The sequence below is a fragment of the Abramis brama genome (assembly GCF_963993115.1).
Source record: "Abramis brama genome assembly, chromosome: 11".
Lineage (NCBI taxonomy): Eukaryota > Metazoa > Chordata > Actinopteri > Cypriniformes > Leuciscidae > Abramis > Abramis brama.
This window is the reverse complement of record NC_139973.1, coordinates 8,247,139-8,269,395: the sequence shown is the minus strand read 5'-3', so window position 1 is coordinate 8,269,395 and position 22,257 is coordinate 8,247,139. Positions and strand designations below refer to the sequence as shown.

Genomic DNA, 22,257 nt, shown 5'->3' with positions numbered 1-22,257 from the left:
TCTGTTGAGTTGAATGCAATGGTCAGTGAGAGACGATTAGTAATAAGATTAAATAGAAGAAGATTAGTAATCGCTGAAACACCGGAGTTGTGTTCAGTGCACGAGCTGAACTCTGAATTCTGACTGAATTCTGCACTCTCGTGAATACTCTCATCATAAACTGATAAACATAAACAGATTTGGTGATTGTGCTCTTGAGAGCATCGAAACTAATATAAATAGGTTTTCTATTTACAGCGTATTTTTGCCGTGTTGAGCAATGTAGCCAATCACAAACTTATCTTTCTTGAATGCAGTGGCCAAACAGACGTGTTTAAGTTGGAATCCCCTCACCACTCAAGCCAGTGTTTTTGTGCTGTGCTGAGATCTGCAGTCAAATCCTCTCGTTATAATTAAACTTGTAAGCTTGATTTTAGTATTATTTAAATTTGACTTTGTTTTTTTTAAATTTCAAATTAGATTTACTTCAATTTTAGTTTTAGTAATTTTAGTATGCCAACTTTTATATAAAATAAAATAAGATTAAAATGTTTAAGTTCCCCTTTCAGTCGGTCACGTTCGACGTTACGTCGACGTGCCGACATAATTGGGACATAACGTTTTTAATCTACCATTTATATTTTATTTTATTTTAGCTTTATTACAATTAACAAAAAAATATTTATAATAGTTTTAGTTTAACTTACCAATAACAAAACAACACTGGTTTTTGAATGTATGTCAAAAATCAAGTAGAAGCGTCATAGGTTTTTTGAAGTGCTGTAAGAGTTTATTGTTTTTTCAGTGTCTTTTTTAAGCTCTACACTTCTTACCATGAAAATAATCTTTGATAAAGAAAAACAATCATCATGGATATTGAGGGCCATATTTACTAACAACTTGTTCCAGCGCAAACCCTCTTTTTACATAAAAAGAAAAGAAAAAACTAGTATTTGCTAAAGAATTAGCACTGATAGGGCATGGACAGTTATTTTTTGCATACAATTGCATACGCATTTGTAGGAGTTTCCCTTTCAGACGCAACATTTATGGGAGGAGAGTATTTAAATTATTTATGCAAGGTGATTTTTGTGTTAGTCAATTTACTGGTATTTGCCTCATTATTTTACGCCCAAAAAGCATGTCTTAAGCCAGACACTAATTTGCACTGCTCTGGGTAGATTGCGTTGGTCATTATTGAAATGATTCGGCTGCGTCTGTGTTCTTTAATTTGTCTTCAGTGGATCACGTCAGTAGATCACGAGCAGAACTTTCCACTCCCATCTGCACTTTTTTGGAATTGTGCTCTCACGCTTATTTGCCTTGTTCAGTAAATCTGACCATGTGAGTGCTATATTTTTGATTCATCATTCATTGGACCTTACTGCCAAAGATTTTACATAGTTGCTTAACCCTGTATCCACGTCTTTGGATCTGAATATATATAACTGAACAAATATGTTTGCATAAACATATGCTTATTTGTAATCTATACAATTTGGAATTGACACGTAAAGTCATTAATTAACAAGTGTTCGAAAAGATTCAATTTATTGTAAAGTCAATTGAATTGCATTTGTGTATTTTTTGACAGCCAAGCTCATCTGCTATGAGCTAATAATATCTGTGTGAACTGTGAAGTGTGGCATATAAATAGACTTGATTTTCTTTTCACTTTTTTTTTTTTTTTTAAACAGTCAAACGTGTGATCAGAGAGCATGTCTCGGTTAATGATCACCTCTGGCTAACTGCAATCAATTAAACCACCATGTGAAGATCCTCAAGGCGAAGAGTGGTGCTCAGTGCGGGGCGATGTGTAAATGAGGCTTGAGACCTAAAACTGAACTAGTAGCTCCACTTGTGACCGATAGTGTCATCGCAATTAAAGGAATCTTTCACTGAAAAATCACAGTGAGACACACTACAACATAGTGTTTTGGAGACTGAGAACTCCCAGACTCAGAGGTATTGGCTGTAGCCGAAGGCTAGAATCATTGGAGTTGGAGTAAAACTTGTCTCAAAGTGTGGAATTTCTCCAATGATTTAGATTTTTCTAAAACCCTCCTGCCATTTTTCATTGGTCAGACAAACAATTACAGATAGTTGTGCCTCAACACCCCTGGTTGAACGAATGTTGTAGTGTTGGTCTGAATGCGTAGACTAGAGTGCCATAGTCACAGTGTATACTTTTTTGGGTGGAATCAGCATACAAATGGCTCACTTAAAGTTCCTCTCTTATGCTATTTTAAAGGTTCCTAATTTTTTTTTTCCGGATGTCTCCCACAATAGCTTTAAATTCATCAAAGGTCAAAAAACTATTTAATTTTCTCATAATATACATTGCACATCACCACATTTTTCAAAGATTCTCAAACGACTCATCCGAAGATTCAGTCTCTCTAAACCCTACCTTTCTGAGAGCCTACTCTGCTCTGATTGGTCAGACAGCCTAGTCTGTTATGATTGGTCTACTGCTTGCAGCGCATGTCGGAAACAAAATACCTAATGCCATATCTGAATTTCAACTTCCTAAATCCTCAACGATTGTACACACAGTATGGTGTCGATTTTACCATATCAATTCGAGCGCAAGTCCAATGATGAAACATTGAAAGAACTAGTTATTCAACCCGAACCACCATCGCTAGGACGACTTGAGCAAGACGTTTCTCAGTGATATGCTACTCAGTTTGTTGTATATTATGAGATGATGCAACTGTAATTCCTCACCATCAGCATTAACAAGTGCATGTCCATCAACAAACCGATATGTAAATTTTTTATTTATTGCTTTGCACATGTGGGAACTGTATCAATAACAGTTCATACGTTAGTCGAGCACTAACGTGAATGACTGATGTAACATTAAAGTTTGTAAAACAAATCTTGCTCCATCCTTTATCATTACTTAAAGTAGTAAGAACAATGTACAATGTGCATTAATAGACACCGTTTTAGGTAATAGTGGGCTCAGAGCTGATTAGCAAGACAGTAATAACGTGAATTAGCCGGAGACGTACACAATATAAAACACAAAACTATGTATTTTGAACACTCGGTAGAAAATATATACACCAATAAATATTCATACTTACAGGTTTTGATTTTGAGGAGCAAGGAGGTCCAAATAAAGTAGTTACTGTCCCATCTTTAATGGATAAGCATTTTGTAAATCCCATTTAGTATCGCTGTGATAATTTTAACCACTGACTCTTCACATTCTCATCCTTTGGAAGTGTTTACAAAGAGAATTTAGAATAGAATAATAGAATAGAATAGAATAGAATAAATCTTTATTGTCCACCGGGGTGGAAATTTTTCTTTGGCTCACAGCAGCATACAAAACAGATAAACATACAAATAATGTGTCAGACATAATAAAAAAAAGATATATCTTGAAACAGAGAAAGATACAATATAAAATATCATATTGAATTTGTTTATGCAGTGCAGATAAAAAGGTATTCTCGACATGTATACACAACAATAATCAGCTACAGTGTTTGAGGGCGGGTCAAAGTAGATGTTGTTCAGATGAAGACCATTGCTGGACATTATGCAAATTTTGTTACATTGTTGCATTACGGAAGTACGACTGGAAATACTGACTTTGAGAGAGAGAGAGAGAGAGAGAGAGAGAGAATAACGTACTCTGTTACTAACATAACCTCGGTTCCCTGAGAGATAAGGGAACGAGTATTGCGTGGGACGCTATGAGAAAAACTCCTTTTCTCGAGAATATTGAAGCCTTTATTTTAAAACGCAGTGCAACTGCACAGCGCAGGCTGTCTAAGCGCGCTGATTGGCTGGGCTGCGGCAACTGCACGAGTCTATGGCGAAACAGCAAGGGCGCGCAAACCTATCTGGGCACTTCCTGTAGCACGCCAGAATGGGCGTGGCTGCTGACTATATAAGCCGTCTGTTTCGCCATAGGAATCAGGTTATATCAACTGAAGCACGGCCGGCTCCGCAATACTCATTCTCTTATCTCTCAGGGAATCGAGGTTACGTTAGAAAACCGAATACATTACCTTTCAAGAACGGTTCACTCGTATTGCTTAGCTATACGCTATGGGAACCCATTTTAAAATGCCGTGCTATTAGCTGATGACTTCGCTCTGACTACCGCCTGGAGCTGAAAAGCCCGAGACTTATAGTAGAGCTAAAGTCAGAATCCAACAGGGACCTGATGAGTCAGGGACCTTGAAGGAATATGTAGAAAGCCTCCTTCCAAGTACTTCCAAGTTGTAAAATCTTACAAATGTGGACAGCGAAGACCAGCCAGCCGCTGAGAGGCTAGAGAAATAGCATCTACTACCCATCGTGATAATATCTGCTTCATGACCGGGAATCCTTTGGTGCGGCCACCGAAGCATACATAGAGCTGTTCCAATTGCCTGAATGGGGCAGAACACTCTAAATAGAGAGAGCCCTGACAGGGCAGAGTAGATTCAAGTCTCTATCGTCTTCTGAGGGGGGAAGAGCCGATAGTGAAATAACCTGTGCTCTGAACGGAGTCGAGAGCACCTTGGGTACATAACCATGTCTCGGTTTGAGGACGACTCTGGAGTCGTTGGGCCCAAAACCAAGGCAGGAAGCATTCATGGAGAGCGCTTGTAAATCGCCTACTCGCTTGACCGAAGCTAGGGCTAGCAGGAGTGCGGTCTAGAGCGAAAGTGGTTTTAAGTCAGCCGACTGAAGCAGCTCGAAAGGGGGTCCCTTAAGAGCCCTGAGGACCGTAGATAGGTCCCAAGCGGGGATAGAGGGAGGTCGAGGCGGGTTAAGCCTCCTGGCCCCTTTGAGGGAGCGTACAATCAGGTCGCTTTTCCCTAAATATTGGCCGGCCACAGGAGCATGAACATCTCCTCATGGACCTTGGGAAAAAATGGTGCTGGCCGCTGGCGAGGGGCCTGTTGGCACCCTGGCAGAAACCACTCAGGGTGAACAGTTGAGCCCGGCCAATCCTCGCCCTCAGACGCCTGTCTTTGTGAAGAGAACCGATAACTTGCTCTCTGGAGTGAGTGAGGCATGCGGGGACTGACCCGGCGTGATCTCGCTCGCGCTCCTCTGAGCCCGCCGTTTCTTCCTCGGAGGCTCGAGGAGGGCCGAAAACAGGGAGGCGCGAGGGGCGGGGTCGCTCTCTGACGTAAAGAGAGCTAGCCGCAAGCGCAGAGTGGAGAGCGGCATGTTCTCGCAGTGAGAACAGCCGCCCTGAGTGAGTGCAGCTTCGGCATGTTCAGCGCAGAGGCAGGAAGCACACTCACTGTGCCCTTCAGTGACATACAGGGGGACCCCGCATGAGACGCAGACCAGATACGGCATTTGAAACAATGCCGTTTGCTCTTTTTGTGAAGATGCTTTTATTTTAAAAGGATACTCTGCCGGATGGCCACAGGGAAACGGTGAGCAGCATTGATGGCGTCGAGTTCAGGAAACTGAAAAGGAGGCCACCGGTCGCTGAGCTGCTGCTGCAGATCGCTGCGTTCCGCTGCTGGGCTGTTCATCGGCGAGAGAGGCTTCTTGTCCGGAGAAGTCAGCGAAGAGATGTGTCATTCGCTGAAGGAGATTAAATCTGATTCCTATGGCGAAACGGGACGCTTATATAGTCAGCAGCCACGCCCATTCTGGCTAGGTTCGCGCCCTCGCTGTTTCACCATAGGCTTGTGCAGCTGCACTGCATTTTGAAATGAAGGCTTCAATATTCTCGAGAAAAGGAGTTTTTCCCAGTGTATAGCTACGCAATACGTGTAGTAATGTGTTCGCAATTCGTGTAATGTTCTCGAAAGGGAAATTTATTTATCGTGCACTTTGATCTTTAAAACTTTGCAGACCTTTTACATTCACAAACAGCTATATTTCACACTGCACGAAAGGTGCATAATAACTGGAAGAAAAAAAACAACTGAAAAAGCATAATAGGGGCACTTTAAAGTTGTCTGCCTATTAACTGGATTTAAACATAAAAAATAATTCACAGTTTTAACTGATGATAAAGAGATCAAAGGTGTAAATCTTAAGCTGGAATAAACATAAAAATGTGTTGTAATTCTGTATAGCAGAGTTTTGCTCTGAGACTCACAGGAAATGCAAACATTCATCGATATGAGAACAGCGCAGACATATGCATATAATCTGCATGCTCAAGCGGTCTGGCCATCTTGCAGTATGAAATTCGACAAGATCTTTCACCCCCTTTATTCTAGGAAAAACTGAGATGACATTTGTTCTTTGGAGGACGTGTTTACGTCTTTTAAGATGATGTTTACCTTCGGATCTGGTTTTGCATTTACATCAGTATAACAGCAAGAGCCTAGATTGCATTGAGAGATTTTGGATCTTTCATATCCTGCCTGATTAAATAATATGAAAAGCTGTAATACTTTACGGTTTGTATTGTTATACCACATTGTAATAATTCTGTGTAATGTGAAAGTCAACATGAAACAGCATTCGCAACCAATATTTACTCCCGCAATGTGATTTCTGAGCAAAGTGAAGTAAAAAAGTGGAATAGCACTTGATTTTACTGATTAGAAAGAATAAAACACCACCGACATTCATCTTTAAATCAGACATTGACTCTGTAAGCTCTTTGACTATTGGTTAGCATATTGCTTTTCCCCTCCCATGCGGCTTAGGTGACATCAGCAGAAAATGAAAGTTGTTTCAGAGGCAGACTAGGAGACATTTCAACCACAATAAGACCAGGAACATGTAAATGGGGTCAATTTAGTTTTTTCTTTGACTCTATGCATCCATTCTGCAGACCAAAAAAATAAAAGCTCAGTTTACTATTTTGGTGATTAATGGTGCTTGTCATTGTATAGAGATACTCGACTCACAGTCATACTGTGGATTCATGCAGAATCAAGAGAGATAATTGTGGTAGTCTTAAACCCTTGCTGTGTTTTGATTCAAAGCAATGCTACTCCTGTGGTTTGAGCACGACAGGTGATCTGTATTTACTTCCGCACAAGCGTACACTATTTAATTATGTTACCTTAAATTCAATCAAACAGCACTCAGATTTGACATTTAATCACTTGTTTTATATGTTGCTCAGTGGGAACTATTTGGTTAACATTGATTTTCTCAAGTAAGGTGAGATATATTCAAACAAAATAATGTTGAGAAATGCATGGTAATGGCTGGATTCCTGTAAGGTCAGTGTTCCTATAGGTCTCACAGACCAATAAGGTTTTAAACCAGTTCTAATTGAGACCTCTGAGATAGAAGTAGCTTCAGTTGGCCGTGTAAAGAGCGGTTTCACATTCAACCCTTTACACATGCAGCTGATAAATATGGATGCGCTCAGAGAGTGTGCAGTGTGCTTTCACAGCTGTAGTATTTGCTTAAATGTTTTAAAGCACCCTCACACTCGCTGGGATTTTGACTAGCCGAGCCATTTGCACGAGCAGCAGCTGGTAAATGAGTTCCATAGCTGTTTATGCATGAGAACAATGTGGGAGGATATTTCATTTGTCTCTACTCTCGACCTTCAAAGCTATCTGATTGTTGAGCATTTTACTACAAACCCTTTAACATCTAATCATGCCACTCTCGACCTTGACATGTTGAAACGAGAGCCTTTTGACTTGAGTATCGAGTGCTTCTAACATTGCCCTTTTGATGCACTGATACGCTAGCTATAGATTCGCCAGGTGGATTTGAACGGGAACAGTGTTTAGGAAAAAGTCAGAATGCAATAATTTGCAACCTTTTAGTTCATTCCGTTTACTGGTTTGTAGCTCAATGGAATTCAACAAGAAATATGAACAGAAATATAAATTTTCTCTCTTATTTTCTCTCTGTGTGTGTGTATATATATATATATATATATATATATATATATATATATATATATAATAAAATCTCTCTGTGTGTATATATATATATATATATAATAAAATGTGTATAATAAGTGGTGTTTCTTAATGGAAAAAATATGTAATATAATATAATATATAATAATATAATATATAATAAAATATAATGTCATATTTGTAAATACTTATTATTAAATAATTAATGATATTAAAAAAATTACAGGTGGCATTTCAAACTTTGGTTGTTCATATCGTCTATAATCTCAGTTTAATCACTTTTTCGATTTCCATCTGGTTTCATGCTATTCCTGTAGTGTTTCTTAGCCTGAAAAATTTATGATGTTTCTTAACATGGGAAAAAATATATAGCCTAATATTTTGAAATGTTTAATAAGTAATAAATTGTATTGCAGCAATTATAGGTGGCATTTCAAACATCGGTTATTCATATTTGCTAAATTTAATCCGAGTTTAATCCTTTTTCTATTTCCATCATAGTTTAATGCCATTCCTGCTACTTATGTGGTGTTTCTTAACCTGAAAATAATGCAGAAGATGAAATTTCCCCCCTCTCAGTATAGTTCCTTTCTAGAGGAGCAGAAGATCATTGGACACGCTGACCCTCATTTTTTTCCCTGTGCCATATGTCTGCACTTTGTCAAAGGATCCTGTTGTGGGGACCGGTCACAGTTCACATCTAACCTTTAGCAAGATTAGTCTCTGAGTGACCTATCCTGGATGATGGACTTCCTCTACTCTCTGAAATACCAGCAGTGTCTGTGGCATTATTCAGGTGAATGACAGCCCATATTCCCCTGAGGAACCTGCAGCCAGGCTGTGTTGACAGAACCCAGCACCACTTTCATGATATTCCACAATGTGATGATGCCAGTTACAGCATGTTGATGTTGTTTTTGCTCTTCTCCTTACAACTCTTCATCTGCACAAATCCTCACAAGGTTTGATATTTGACCTGAGGCAATTCATTATTTGCTGTGTGTCAGCTTCTCACCTTGAATTACTTCTTAAAGTGGCGGGAGATAATGCAATGTGCATGATAGCATGTGATTTTTCCTTTATCTACTTAAAATTACACATTTAGCTATGCCTGTTGGATTTTATTTTTCACATTTTAGCTCTTGTATATGATTGTTAAGCGCATTTGATGCGGTATGCGGTAGGTGACAAGTATGCAATCTTGTTGTCTCTCTTTTGTATGTCCCGTTTTTAATAAACAAATGCCCGGTTTCACAGACAGGGCTTAGACTAAGCCATGATTTGGTCTTAGTACAATTAAGGCATTTAAGTAGCTTTAATAAATGTGCTTTAGAAAAAAAAAATCATCTCTGGTAAGCATTTTGAGACAAAACAATGGCACTGACATCCTATCTGTCCATCTTTGAGCCCCTGCCTGTGAGGAACTCTCTGGACGTCCCTGCATGCTCAAATGCACAAGAACACAATGCCGTGCTTCACTCTGAAATACACTTTTATTTAATCAAATTGCAGCCTTTGCGATAATAATAATCACACTGATGATTCTGATTTTTCATCTCAGCGATTACTATAAATATTTCATGTAGGCGAAATAAAATGAATACAACTTGTGCAGCTGATTCCTCTTGTACACACAATACATTAACAAAACCTTGCTGCCTGAAGGCCGTTTTACATGGTACGCAGCAAGGGTTGTTGATGTATCTCGTGTAGACCTACAAGGATAGTCAGTTGGGGATGGAAGGGCCGGCCATAACTCAGTTGAATATTTCAGGGTGCCATAGTTTGAGCGAAATCAATTATGCATGCGTGCTTGTGTAATGAATGTAAAAAGAGTTGCCCTATCATTCATAATCTGGAGGGAAGGGGAAATATGAGCGGCTGGCTTGGGCACTTAGTGGCGTTTCTAAAGGTCTGGGTGATACTTGAGCCGGGGGTGGGCAGAGGAAGAGATAGAGCCCTTTCCTTTGTGCACGCAGATTACAGCTCCAAATATAACACCTCGGACACTGATAATGCTGCCTCTAATGCAGCTAAAAGTGAGACAGTGACTCGAACTGACAGGGTTTTAGATGGTGCTGCTACCACAAGGATGAAGAGGGAAAGCCAAGGCTCCTGAGTTTGTTAAAGGGTGGTTTATATCACGTAGCCGCTAATTTGTTTTACTACAAAATTGGCAGAGCAAGACTGAAGTGCGGTTGTGTGGGTGTATACATCTGCTGTCACAATACGGTAAATCTATGATCCCGTTTCCTCGTCACGTAACCTTGTAGGGAAGAGAGAAATCGCTGGCGTTTCTGATGACCTTCAATCAGAAAAGCTGTAAAATATTACAACCATTAGTATTCAACGACAGCGTATGAGGGAGAAAATGATACACATATGGGTGGTAACATGTTATTGATGGTGTTTATAAGATCCCATGGGGGGTGTTATGAAATACCCATTCTCTGTCACCAACAGACATTGGGCATTGATTGGAAGAGGATCAAGTGTCCTTCGATCACAAATGGGATTACGCAGTTGCTAGCTATTTGCAGCTGAAGTAAATCGTGTCAATAAAGCATTTTGTCACCTGTCCCTGGTGTCATTGTAAACCTATTAAGACTATTGTTCCTGGAAAATGTGATAATTAGCAATAAGCCGCTCAAGGATGTGCGTTAGAGTGATTTTACAATGCATATTAGAGGCTAACACCCCTTTAAACCAAAGTGTAACTCCATTAATTGTAGTAAATCATTATAATACCCCATTTGCACTGACAACAGTTTTTATAGCTTATAGAGGTCATAAGGTCAGCTGTTTCTACCTATTAACATTAGTAGTGGGTTGTGGCATTAATACTGATCACAGTTGATATGTATTGAATGTAAAATTGTGAATGTGAATGTATTGAGGGTTTCCGTTGTCCGGTAATTACCGGACATTGGCTGAAAAAAAAATGAAATGTCCGACAAAATTAAATCTCTCCGGTCAAATTGTCCGATTAAAATTGCCTTATAATCCCGCCCCCCCTAACACAATCTGAATTTGAGAATAAGCCTAAAATGTATAAAGCAAAAATACACCGACCTTTGGCTATGTTATAAAGGAACAGGCTCTACCGTTTGAAAGTTATTAAACATTATTACATGGCTTGGTTGAATTCCAATGTGGAATGCGGTCTGTTATTTCTTGATAACAGACCGCTGCGAAGCACTAACGGCGCCAGGATTTTGATTGTAGGTCGGCCTCCAGAAAACTGGATGGGCCAGTTAAAATAAGCCAAAAAATAAAAAATAAAATAAAAACGGGTTCCCCTTCATCTCCGTTTCAGCGCTTTTCTGGGCACTGAGGACAGTGACTCAGTAGCCTACCTGAATTTAATGCGTAAAAAAAAAAAAAAAACTTAAACAGGATTTTTTTTGTTGCTTTTTTAATACAATTACAATTTCATTTAATTTATTGTTTAATACAATTATAGGCCTATTATTTTTAATTTATTAACAGCAACAGCTGTAAAGATGAAGTTGACGATCGCCATCTCCTTATGAACGCGCCTATAGAGAGAAATGCACATCATGGATTACATAATCAGAGAGTAGCCTATTTCTTTTCGTTTTAAATTGTTAAAAAGACATTTCAAGCTTTCTTAAGATATATTTCATGTCTGTGAGGCCTACGCTGAGTTTCGTTAAATTAGGATGAGATGCGCTCCCGTTCACGAGCAATAAGTGACCGCGCGGGCGCCTGCATGATTAGGCTTATCGTCTGCTATATTTGCTTCTTATTTATTAAATACAGGCAATTGGTTGATAAAAAAATTATTAAAATTAAGATAGCCTACAATTTATACAAAACGAAATTCACTTCAAAAAAGTCTTTCTACAAAACCAAACTTAATGAAGTGGTCAAAATCATGTCTGACCCGCTCCATGTCTCTCGATATTGCGCACCCTATCCTACTCGTGCGGTTCACTTTTCATAATCAACATAAATTAAAAAATAACATTATAATATTTTAACAAATATTAAACTAAATGAGCTTATTTAATGGCTACAACACGTATAGTAGACCTAGACTCTCTATTTGTACAAATTGCTGCACATTCTTTTTATTCAGAATTTTGCACACATAAGTTGAAAGGCATTTGTTTGTGCATGCATAGCAAAACATATCTGCAACATTTATCAAGTTCACTGATAATTATGCGCGCATTTATTAATTATTATCTTAATGAATAATGAAACAAGGACGAACCATATAAACTGCGTTGTTTGTTTAGAATGAAATGGATCGCAAATAGATCCGAATGAAGAAACGTACAAAACCACAGTAGAAAATGGGTCTAGAGTGTTCCTGCAGAGTTCTCGCTGCAGAATCGGATCAAGACGAAGCAGCGAAGTCGCCTAGGTTACGCGGCTTATGCGCATTGCAGGTTGTGGAGAGACACTGGAAAGTTCGCTTGAGTAAAAACAATAGGCTTCAGATATTCTATGTGGGGAAGGGGGATTGGTTTGTTAAACTATGAATGTGAAACCATAGTAAAAACAATTGGCGTTGATTGACGCCAATCGGACGTTCATGGTTTTTTTTTCGTTTTTTTTATTTGAAAGTTAGGCTAATAAACATGTTGCATTCGGCCTGATTATGTCATTTTTTAAGTTACATAGCCTTCCTCCAGTTTTCCTCAACTTGACTAATTAAGAGGCGATATTTGACCGGCATATCATCAAAATGTCCGGAAAACGAAACTTCTGCCGGTCACTTTGACCGGCACCATTTTTTTCTAGCGGAAACTCTGATATATATATATATATATATATATATATATATATATATATATATATATATATCATATATATATCATATGTATACATGTGTTTTGTTTTATTCATATTTTTTTGTAATATAACATATGTATATTTTTTTATTATACATCAAATTTTAATGCACTGCTTATTCGCACATTGGCGAAAATAGGTAACTCATTGAGAATCAATGACTTCAGGTTACTTTGATTGCTCTACAATATCTGTGTAAAAATCCCTTAGTGTACACCCTCAAGTGGCTAATTGCTTTAAAAAACTGCAGCAATGTGATAAAACATAACTGTTCAATTCTGCCAACAAATATTAAAATAAACAAATGAATATTGTTTGGACAGCATAGCAACATTGTTCATTTACTGTATTTAGAGTTCAACTGATCAACAAGTGTGCATACCTCGCCTTTTTTATTTATTTATTTTGACGTAGCTGGTTCAAAAATCGAATGTATTCATGTTATCATATATTGTTTTATATAAAAAGCTAGGCATTGAATTGTGACAGACAAATTGAAAATAAATAAAAACAAAACAATTATTAATTTTAAAAGTGAAATATAAATTAAAGGTTTACGTACTGTACATGCCCACACCTTCTGTTTTGTTGGATATATTAAAGATGCTAAACTCAGTTTGGTGAATTTCAAGGCATTTATAAGGTCAACAAAGAACCACGCTTGATGAGAATGTTTCTTGACATGGAGTGGGCGTGTACGGTATCTAACCCTTTAATACATATGTTTCTCACTTTTAAAATCAATAATTGTTGTTTTTTTAAATCAATAAACCTAGTTAACTTTTCTGTGGAGAGCTGATTCAGAACACTTTGCCTTCATGAATTTGAAAATTGAGGTCACGAACTTACAGTATGTGGGAAAAATATGAGGGTTTTTTTCGCAAGCTATTTCGTCACCCCCTGAGAGCTAGCTCGTCTTCTTGGTTCCTGTGTTAGCACTCACCCTTAACATCCACAGTGTTGATGCTTTTGTTTTATTATTCATAACAAGTCAACAACTACTTGTTTAATGGGTGTTCTCTGAGAGGCTGACGAAACTGCAGACTGCATGTTTTCTTACAAGCTTGCCAGCAGGCCCCTATTATAGTGTGTGTGTGTGTGTGTGTGTGTGTGTGTGTGTGTGTGTGTGTGTGTGTGTGTGGTGGGGGGGGTGCTATATGCAGAGTGCTATTTTATTAGGCAACTGCAGCCTTCTCTTCATCCACCTGCTGAAATGATTTGTCTTTTTTCGATAGCCCTGCTGGAGTCTGCCTGCACAAGGAAACCAAATTGCTGTGAGCAAAGGCCTTGTTGCCGTTAGCCCAGGAATCCAGGTCATGTATATATGTGTAAACAGTGAATCCGCCCCTCCAGACATCTACCGTCAGAGCCGTGCCTTAGTGGTTAGTGGTTGTGCAGCAACATGTTATTTTAGAATTTTTTTATATACTATTTTGTTTTTATTAATATTTTGAATTAGCTTTTATTTGTATATTTTCAGTTTCAGTTTTTAATTTTAGTTAACTTTTTAGTAATAATTGTTATTATCATTTAAAAAAAATATTACTATTTAGTTTTTTGAAGTGCTTTAACGTAAACTTATTTCAGTTAGTTGCCAATCAACGTTTCTAATTTTCATTAAGTTTAGGTTTTTCTTTAATTTTAAGCTTTATTTCAATTAAGAAAACTATTTTTAGTTAATAATTCTGGTTTGCTTCAGCATAACCAGTGCAGTATATGTGTGTCTCTGTGTATACACACACACACACACACACACATATAAAAGTAACAGTACGAAATTGTAGGCTCAAGTGCCTTATATCGTTGGAATACTTTACTCAAGGTGAACAAAATGCATTTCTCGGATTTGCTCGCCCTTCAGGCGCCAGTTTCGAGTAAATTGAGATTTTTTGAAAAACCTACTTTTGCGAACTACTCAGGTTTTTGGCCTGATCGGAACCAAACCACTGCAGAAATATTCTCTGGAGAGTGACTTTCAATAATCATCAAAAAAAAAAAATAAATAATAATTCACGGTGGCTAAGAGGAACCAAAATGTTCGATGTGACCGGGGCCACTTTTACTAAAACGGCTATAACTTGTGAACGGAAAGAGATATATTCGCTAAACTCGGGACACATGTTTATGAGCTCAATCTGAGGTCACATGAAAATCAACAATTAACTATATATTGTGCCATTAAATGTTCCTTTAAATATTTTTTTACAACTATTTTTTCTTTTAAAAAAAATATATTGTATCAATGGTAAATCATTCCATATTTTCATTCCTCTATACATTACAGTCCATTGTTTTGCAGTGGTTTTCGAAACAGGAAATAAAAAAACATCCCTTTTATGCATGCCTGGTGTTAAAATTATGAGTAGTACTACTATACAAAAGTTGAGAGTACAGGACATTAGGAACTCTAGACACAGAAATATTTCTTATAAAACAAAGCAGAGAGACAATCCTTCACCAGTGCATTCTTATTATATTAGCCCTTCTTTTACAGCTTACAGTGAGTCGTGTCGCTCTGTTCTGGACTAATTGTAATTTTTCAATTAGTTCAACTTTTTGTCTTTACTTGATGCACTCGACCACACCACTGGGCAATAATCTAAGCAAGAACCATTGTTTGCACAATTTTAGAAATACAGTGTTGTGGTAAAAAGTTAACACATCTCTTAATAACTGACAAACCTCTTCCCATACCTGTTACCATATTTTCTGTTTTGACCACTTCAGCTTACTATCTAATATAACTCCAAGAAGTCGTATGTACTCTACCTGTTCAATAAGCACACTCTTTACAGACAAATTTAACTTTTGATGCAAACACAATGCTTTTGGTTTTTATCAAGTTTAGAACCTTTTATCAGAATTATTCCATACCTATTTTATGACCAGTTGTATTTCCTCATCAAAAGCAGTAGACAACTGCTTAATTGATGTTGCAGGTAAATATAATGTTTTATCATCTGCTTACATGACTGTCCATGCACACTTTAAAACAAGAGGAAGATCATTGGTCTTAAGCAACTTCCTTGAGGCACACCACATTGCAACTCTTTCACATCTGAATAACTTCCATTATAAAATACACATAGTCTCATTAGACAGTTAACTTTTAAACCATTGTACAGTATGAGAAGTAAATTTGTAACATTTCAGTTTATCCAGCAATAATTTAGCTGAGCTAAAATCTAACACTACTGCTCCTACTAAGTTATTGTCATCAATCTGTGCTCTCTCAACATAAATGCTGAAAATTAGAGAGCAAATTATTCTCCTTAAAGAATAATTGAATTTGCTCACAAACTATAATTTTCAATTATTTGCTAAGAACTGGTAGCAAACCTATTGGTCGACTATTATGACCATTAAAACCCAGTGCTGCATTTTTCTGTAGATGAATAACCTTTGCATCTTTCCAAGCTAAAGGAAAAATCCCTTTTTCAATACTGATATTAAAGATGTGGCAAACTGGTTCTGCCAAACAACATTTCTTCTCTTAATTTATCAACTTTATGAAAAAATCCTTAAAATAATTTCCAATTTCATATGGATTAAAAATAGTTAAAAATGAGTCACCTGTATCAATAAAAGAAGGAATTTGACTTGATTTCCTATCCACTATCTACTGAATCTCTCACATGATCTTTTATAAATTACTTTTGGTTTCCTAAGTTTTCTAAGTGTTTACATGCTTGTTAAATAAAACATAATATCTTTTTATGCATTTGCTTAAAGGCCTTAAACCGCTTGAACCCAGATAAATGCTGCTTGCAGCTTTAATTTGTCTATTTTTTAGAGTATCTAAAACTGTATTGTTTAGCATGGCACACAGAATCGAGCAGGTTGTGGGGCAATGAGCTGGCAGATTGTGTATGGTTGAGGCTGATAGCTGGTTGGTTGGTTTGATGGAAGCTGTCTCACTGAAGCCCATGTTGAGATTCTGTTCACATCGGCTAAACCCAGCCGGCGTTTCTGCCTCTGGCTTCTGCAGGCTGGTGCGAAGCTCACAAAGGCTCTTTGAGGACTCAATCCGCAGTCAGAGACTATGTGATTTATCTAATGCTGTAAATGAAGGTGGATGCTGGATTTTTAAGGAAGCATATGTCATGTCTTATTGAGGAGTGCTATTACTCAGGGTTTGACATGTCTGGATATCTGGATAGGCTTTTTATTTTTTATTAGGATATTGAAATGTTTGTAAAAAATATGTGAATTGCTACCAGTCCATTGAACATTTTGTATAAAAAAATATCTGAAATTATTTTCAGATAGTAATAAAAACAGTATGATTGCGAGTGTGATATTGCTATACAACAGTTCAATAAACAAATTAGAATATTGAACAGTATTATTAGACACAATATTCAAGTTGACAATATTAGACACAATACTGCCAGATCCAACTAGTTTAGGGTTATGCATATTTGTTATGTTTTAATTTAACTTTGCTCAAATGAACAAAATGACTTAAATTAAGATTAGTTCAATTTTAAAGAACCAGGTCACTAAAATGTGATCTTGCCATTTATTGTGCATCTCTGTGTTGGCGCTTTGTTTCTGAATAAATCAACATGTTTTGTTTGAGTGAATGATTCAGTGGCTCAATCCTAAAGAAAGTCACTTGTCTAATTCCTGATCAATCGGCATGTTGTAATGAATCATTTGAATGATAAATGACTCACTCAAGACAAGACAATTGTTACTACCTCTGTAAGCTGCAGAAAGAGCCACTGAAAAATATGTAAATATATATTTGTTTATATAATTTATATATATATATATACTGTATATATTATCATTTTATCTTCACCTATTTACTATCACTACTACTAATAATTGTAAGGCCACTACAGCCTTTAAAAACGAGGTTCATTGTCAGACTTGGCGCAAATGTTCTTGCAGGGAAGCACAAGTTTGACACCATTGTCAGCCTTTTTTCTCATACAGCTGTACATTTATCTACAAAGTCATGAAGTATTCCTTCCAGATCACATTACACTATGGTGTCCCATCTTTTTCAGCAATCTCACCCACCATATCTCCATTTTCTCAATAAGATTTAAACTAGCTCTGCATTTATCGCTCTGGACACAGGCAGCATAGTCATGATAATTCTCATCCCATTTCATAATGTCTGCTATGCAATCTCTTCATCTGCCGCCAGTGGAAGGGGGAAGCACATTATCTATGGCAGAGTATTATAAGAGATTATCCCTGACAGATCTTTTCCCTTGCAGGCACCATTAACCAGGCTTTGGCCCACTTGATATTTCTACCACCTGTGACCGTCATCCGCTGGGCAGAAGAATTATTGCCATTGTATTTTTTCCCTGCTCTATAAATTAATCATGTAAGGAACTACTCTGAATCCGGTAGGACTGTGACCAAGAAACTCCTTCCCTCCTTCCCCAAAGATGCCAGAGACATCATGAATCGTTAAAACGTGGGATGCCTTTTGACACAGAGATAACGCTCGTGGTTGCCCCAGTATGGTTTGATGCATATTATATGCTTTAGACAGAAACAGGAAGCTTTTTGTGACTTTGAAATGTACGAGAGCCCCGGATGGATGACAAATAGCGATCTGACCTCTCTCTGAAGTGAGTGGGGACTGCTGACGAGACTGAAACATAAATTAGCATTGATCATTTTTGCTCAACATGCCACCTTAATGATTTGAGCCTTACAGGGCTTGTTAGACATCTTGTGGAAATAGATTATAATGGTCTTACTAGCTGTCCCAGAAGTCCAGCAACTCTCTATTGTTTTACAAATGGCACATGGTTCTCGGTACATTCAAGGACAACATTTTTAGAGTCATTAATGTTGTATTCCTCTAGGGACTTTTTTAACGTAAGGAATTAATGCTGGCAGATCTTCAACCTTTTTTTTCGAGTGCCTTAAAATAGGTGTCATTTGTACGTAAACTTTTACCCTATTTTCAAATTATGATAAAGCAGAGCAGCATGTATTTCAGTTATCTAATTTGAGCATATTAAACACACCTCAAATGACAACATTGCAGGGAAGTAGGATTGAATGAATTGATCTGAAGAAGTAGGAAAACAGGTAGCATGCAGGGAATCAAGTGTGCAGGTCAAAGTAAGATCTTCCCCCGTTGCGTATCTATAGTTTCATTCTTCATTTCGCAAACTCACCGGTTATAGATCACCCTCATGCATCTCATAAGGAAAGACATCAAACAAATATCCGGCTATTGACCTGTCCTCCCAGACTTGATTGAGACTCATAGCGGGCTGCAGGAGCAGAATGACAAACAAAGGAGGCAGGAGGTTAAAAAAATGGAAACCAAATCGATAGAGATGACTGAAATGACGAAGGACTTGAAGGTCAGAGCTCGTGGTTCCTTAGAGTAGATAATACAGGAACATAATCAATCTCATCTAATTTAATCTCTCCCCCTATCTCAGACCTGATCTGCACTCATTTTTTTTTCTTCGATTGTCAGGTCTTTTCAGTTTCTGCCCAACAACTGAGCTGCTCTTGATATTACATTAACGTTTTAAAGAAGTTGGTTAAATGGGCTAAAGAACAAGATTATTGTTGATTCACATCTTAATTATTTACAATAATATTTGCTTTTAAACAATCCTGATTCTTTGATGATTCAGTACAATGCTGATGCTTCAGAACTATATTGAAACTTCAGAATGATACTGTCGCTAATTAATTCTTATTCTTTAAAGCAATATTGTTTCTAAACAGATTTGATGCTTCAAAGCAATATTGACACTTCAAAGAAATTCTGATTACTCAAAACAACAGCGATCATTCAAAACAGATTTGAAGCTTCAAAGCAATAATGATGCTTCAAATCTATTCTGATGTCAAAGCAATGTTTATTGTTTTAAAACAATACTGATGTTTCAAACAGATTTGATGCTTCCAAACAATGATGGCATTTCAAAACAATATTGATGCTTCAGTACAATGTTGATGCTTTAAAACTTCAAAATGATATTGACACTTGTAAAAAGTACTGATGCTTCAAAGCAGTATTGTTTCAAAAAGACTGCTGCAAAAATACTGGTAATTCAAAACAGATTTGATGCTTTAAAACAAAATCTCATGGATTAAAACAATGCAGATTCTTCCAAAACAATCCTGATGATTCAAAACAATTCTTATGTTTTAAAGCAGATTTGATTCTTCAAAACAATGGCAATGCTTCAAAGCAATTCAGATGATTTAGAAACAGTTCTGACTAAACAATATTGATCCTTCAAGGTTTGGTATTGCAATCGAAGAAAATGAAGAAAAGTCTGAATGTTAAACACGTTATGCATTACGATGACTTTCATGGCTTATTCGAAATGTGATGTCCCTAGTGTAGATATATCGCTCATAAACCACAAGCTGTTCTGCACTCAGAAATGTCAAAAATATTACTCTCATTTGCAAAACATTTGTTACAGTTTGACACTTAAACCGCACGTCCCACCAGGGCCCGCATTTGTAAAAGCCAAAGCGGTGGCGTTGACCCTTATAAATTAAAGTGGGTATTTGACAACACTGATGTGCTTTAAAGAGTATTGAATTCCTGTGAGGTGGATGAATTGCACGCCGCCGATTCAAAAAGAGGGAGGGCTGATGCCGTATAGCTTACTCCTCTATCATATTCACTGCCCTTTCAAAGTGTATCACCTCCCCTATCGAATCATAATCCTGTTCTGAGATACGGCGCGCTGAAAATGAAATATGTTTGCAGGTTTATAAATGTATCACGCTTTTTTTCCCAAGTGTAAGTGTGTAGAACCAATACTTTTAGCACAATCCAAACATTGCCTTTGGCAGCTGAATATGTGTTCAGGTTTTGCTGCCGTAAGCCACTGAGGATTTTTCCATATCTCTCTCGCTCTCCCCGGGTCTGTCTATCTATCTCTCCCTCTCCGATTCCCTCGACTTCTTGGGAGATATATTGAGGGTATGCTCAGTATCCACACTGCAGTTGATCAGCTGTGAGCTGGCCCATAGGCATGTAATCCTGTCTGTCCTTATTTGGATGAATGAATTATTAATATTTCACTGCTTTATCTGAATATACAGTACAGCTCCTCTTGCTTGTGTTGTTTTGTTTTTCTAATCTTTTGTCTCTCTCTCCTTCTCCCTCTCGACCTGTCCCTTGCTCATTCCACAGCCAACAAAGCTGACTTTACATTGGAAGAACACGGCTTGCTTCTCTTGCAGTTGAATGGAAATCTGTGACCTTGGAAGATGAAGATGTTGTTGCCATGGGAACTCTTAATCCTGCTGTCACTCAAGAGCTGCCTAGCAGGTACGATATCCCCCGAGTTGCCTTTGATAGCTCACCTGTTCTGCATAGTCCCCACTTCAGTAGAGAGAGTGGCTTTTCATGCCTCTGTCTAATCATTTCCACATTTCTCTAGAGACAGATGCATGCTGGGAACAAGTGCTCGTGGTTGCCCCAGCAGGACATTTGTCTTGACACAGTTTCTGATTTTTCTCTTCAGCAATAACTTCTACAGTAACTTTTATTGGCATGCTTTATTTGTTCATAATAATAGACTAGCATAGGAAACTTTATTTGTTTATGTAGCTTTGAAGAATGTTCTGAAGCAGTTTGGTTTTAATTTTATATTGGACATTGAGTGGTGACCAGCCATCCAAAAATGCGTTTACAATCAGACATTTACATTTATTGATATTGCATAAATTGGTATTTTTTTACTAGTTACTAGTACTAAAATAAGTGAAAAAAATCTGTTGGTACAGTAAGAAATATACTCTTGTTAAAGATACATTCTCTGAAAGTCTTAATATTTTATGCAATGTTGGCTCTCAGAAAAATGTATCTTGTTTCAAGGATTTCTGAATCAAGATGCTGAACAAGAACAATGCATTATAGAAATTACACTGGAAAAGAAATCTGAAAATCCTTGAAACAAGATAAATTTACCTAAGAGGCAACAATGCATAAAATATTAATACTTTTTTTTTTTTTTCAGAGATTGTATCTTTAATAAGATTATATTCCTTTTTCTTTTTCTGCACTGGTTGTTTTTTTTTATTAAAAAAAACAAGTGAAAAAAATCTACTAAACTTAACTATGCACAATTTTATTTTTAGTTGAATTTATCATTTGGATTTAGCATAGTTCTTTTCTCTACCGTCCACAATCAGAACAAACCTGCGTCCCACCAGTTGAAGACTACTGTTTTAACAGAATATTCATAAGAGTCAGACATTACTTATAGCTACTTGTAGCTCTTGGCAGACTTGCAATGAGCTATAACTCTCCACCATGTCTAAAACATACAAAATGTTCTTATTATTTCTCCTATGGTTTGTGCAACTCACAGCACATAATGCACCGCTGTAAGGAAGGGGCCATCTGAAGAGGCAGGTGCCCTATTTAAATGAACCAATGTCCCCCACTCAGTGCCAGTGCCCCAGTTATTGCCGTTGTTGTGCTACAGTAACTATGCCAACTCAAATGGGCATTTGCATTCAATCCACAGGTGCTCTTTTGATTGCACAGCTTGATATTCAGAAAGCTTAGCTGGAGAGAAAGAAGTGCATAGGCCAGACAGCATCAGATGGAAGGGCAGAAGCTATTCAGCACGGAGGACCTGAGGAGACCAACCAAACACAC

The 22,257-nt window shown here is 37.5% G+C and overlaps 1 protein-coding gene across 1 annotated transcript in view; it reads left to right on the top strand.

Annotated features, from left to right (window-relative positions):
- Positions 1 to 22,257, top strand: part of cntn6 (contactin 6) — an 85,007-nt gene that overhangs the window by 28,760 nt on the left and 33,990 nt on the right. The window contains exon 2 of the mRNA XM_084128302.1: positions 20,782 to 20,919. Coding sequence (XP_083984428.1) covers positions 20,859 to 20,919 — 61 coding nt within the window. The 5' untranslated portion in view covers positions 20,782 to 20,858. The remainder of the gene's footprint in view (positions 1 to 20,781; positions 20,920 to 22,257) is intronic.